The sequence below is a fragment of the Buceros rhinoceros genome, unplaced genomic scaffold (assembly GCF_000710305.1).
Source record: "Buceros rhinoceros silvestris isolate BGI_N320 unplaced genomic scaffold, ASM71030v1 scaffold31951, whole genome shotgun sequence".
Taxonomy (NCBI): domain Eukaryota; kingdom Metazoa; phylum Chordata; class Aves; order Bucerotiformes; family Bucerotidae; genus Buceros; species Buceros rhinoceros.
In genome coordinates, this window is record NW_010393068.1 from 35,700 (window position 1) to 38,195 (window position 2,496).

Sequence of the window (2,496 nt, forward strand, 5' to 3'; positions counted from 1 at the left end):
CGTCCGGGCGCGTGTTCCTGGGGATCAGAGACCGACCCCCACCTCGCTGCACCCTCCTGTCAGCGAGCTGTTGAGAGTTTTCATCTCTTGTCCATTACCTTGATCTGAAGTTCACACTCCAACAGCTCAGCCCTGCACCCACAGGGATCACTCTGGGTGTTTGGTGTCCAGATAGAAGCAGGTTTTAGATTTCCAGGGCTGGCAGCTTCAGATGTCTCTAATCCTGAGTGGAGAATTTGAGGTATTAACACAATTAATATCCTTCACGCAGAGCCATCCGTTTGTGTAGCCTGCGTTTGCTGATGTCCAGGTGAAATCTAGATGGATGTTGCATTCCTTCTGGTTTTCTCTTGGAGAGAGGAACCTGTGTTGTGTTTTCATCCCTCTGCTCCCAAAACCTCCTGTCAGCTCAATCACAGACTGGTCTGGGTTGGAAGAGACCTTAAAGCTCACCCAGTGCAACCCCCTGCAGGGAGCAGGGACATCTGCACCCAGAGCAGGGGGCTCAGAGCCCCAAGGGCCAACTGACCTGGAACACTTTGAGATGTTGGGGGGAAAAACCTGATCAGAACCTGCTTCCGCGTGCTGCTGGCACTGGGAGGAGCGGGGAGGGGCAGCTGACCCCGTGGGTTATCTCGTTCTGTGATTTTTAAATAACAAGCAGTTGATTCTTCTGTTTGGAGAACAGTTTGGACAGATGGGGAGGCTTCAGGGTTCGTTAGGGGTTTTGATAACCTTTCGCGCTCCCTCTTCATTCCACCGTGCGGGTATTGGCCTCCAGCCTACGCAAGAAGCTGGGGCAGGCAGAGGAAGGAGGGGGACAGAAGAAACGATCTCTCCGGTCTCTCGCGTTCCCCATAGGTGGACGCGTCCTGGCGTGGTCTGAGCTCATGAGCACGCCCGGGGCACCGGCAGGCGGTGGGTGTTTGCCGTCTCTTTGTTGTTTAGAGGCCTCTGAGAGTGAGTATCATGACACTTGCCCGTCAAACATGTTATCCACGAGAGGGATTTAAGCAGAAATGGTTTAACTCTTCTGGGACCCTGAAGAAACAAGCACACGGATGTACAGGGACTTCAGGGCTCCGCCTTTGTTGGAGGGTGAGTGAGCCAGATCCTGAGCAGCTCGTGTTCCTGGAGGAATCTGAAATCAGGGCTGAGGTTTTTCAGTTGCACGCAGGAAACTCTCACTTGTCAGAAGCTGTTTGGCCTTGTCTTTGAACAGGAGGCCAAGAGCTCTGCCTGCAGCCCTGCCGCAGCTTCGTGATCCGGGAAAACATCCTCTACCAGCTTTTCCTCTAGTGCTTGGATGGTTTTGGCCGAGTTCCCCTTTTTCTGACGTTGAAATACTTGCGGTTAACCCCTGTGTCCTCTCTGCAGGAGTTCTGCCTCTTCGCCGTGGTTGGCCTCGTGTCCGACTTCTTCCTGCAGATGTTTTTCTTCACTACGGTGCTGTCCATCGACATTCGCCGTATGGAGGTGAGGGGGCCGAGAACGCGGTGGGGTTGCTGTGGGTTCTCCTTCTCTGCTGCCGTGGAAGGATTCAAGGAAGCACAGGCTGCGATTTTCACTCTCAGAACAGAAGAGACGGAGCTGTAGACATTCCAGGGCGGTACTTGCTTGGTTACACACACACTGGGACTGGGGACGGGACGCTTGAGGGAGCAGGACACCCTCAGGAGTAGAAATGTGCAGATTTGGGATAAATGGGCTGGAAGGAGACGTGGTCACCAACAGATGACCATGGCTGGAGAGAAGTTTGAGGGCGACGGTGGGGCCTCGGAGGTGGGCCTGTGTGGTCTCCACACCCGTTTCCCTCGAGGGCTCTCACCCCGTGGCGCTCTCTCCTTTGTTTTCCCCTGGCAGCTGGCTGATCTGAACAAACGGCTGCCCGCAGAGGCCTGCCTGCCCCCGGCGAAGCCCGTCAGCCGCTCCCAGCGCTACGAGCGCCAGCCGGCCATGCGCCCCGCCACCCCCCACACCATCACCCTGCAGCCCTCCTCTTTCAGGAACCTGCGCCTGCCAAAGAGGCTGCGTGTGATTTATTTCTTCGCCAGGACCCGCCTGGCCCAGAGACTCATCATGGTACGTCGTGTGGTGGTTGGTGCCTGGTGCCCCTTCCCGCCGGGCACTAACCCAACCCAAACAGGCTTCCAAAAAAGCCATAAAAGCCCATTTTCGTGCGTCCTCGCTCCCCTGCAAGGCTCGTGCTGCCCCACGGTTAACACCGTTCATGGGATCCTTCCCTAAGAGCGTGGCTCTGCCTGCGTTAGCTGTTTGCATGGTGTTTGGGTGCTGTGGGTGACCTGATATTTGCTTTTACACAAGCAGGTTTTCGAGCGCTGTCTGAGTGGAGAGGGATTCTTACAGAGCAGAATCCATGTGCTGTTCCTGCAGATAACGTGGGCTAAAGACACGGGGACGCTTTGCTACATGAGAGACTGTTAAGGGTCGAGGGACCGATATAGCTCGATGTACCTTAACGGAATCCCTCCGTCC

At 55.6% G+C, this 2,496-nt stretch overlaps 1 protein-coding gene across 1 annotated transcript in view; it reads left to right on the plus strand.

Moving 5' to 3' along the window:
- Nucleotides 1-2,082, plus strand: part of LOC104501004 (sterol regulatory element-binding protein cleavage-activating protein-like) — a gene marked incomplete at its 3' end in the record, with an annotated part of 23,816 nt that extends 21,734 nt beyond the window's left edge. Inside the window, exons 10-11 of the mRNA XM_010144738.1 lie at nucleotides 1,378-1,476; nucleotides 1,864-2,082. Of these exons, the coding sequence (XP_010143040.1) occupies nucleotides 1,378-1,476; nucleotides 1,864-2,082 (318 nt within the window). The remainder of the gene's footprint in view (nucleotides 1-1,377; nucleotides 1,477-1,863) is intronic.
- Nucleotides 2,083-2,496: the final 414 nt, after the last annotated feature.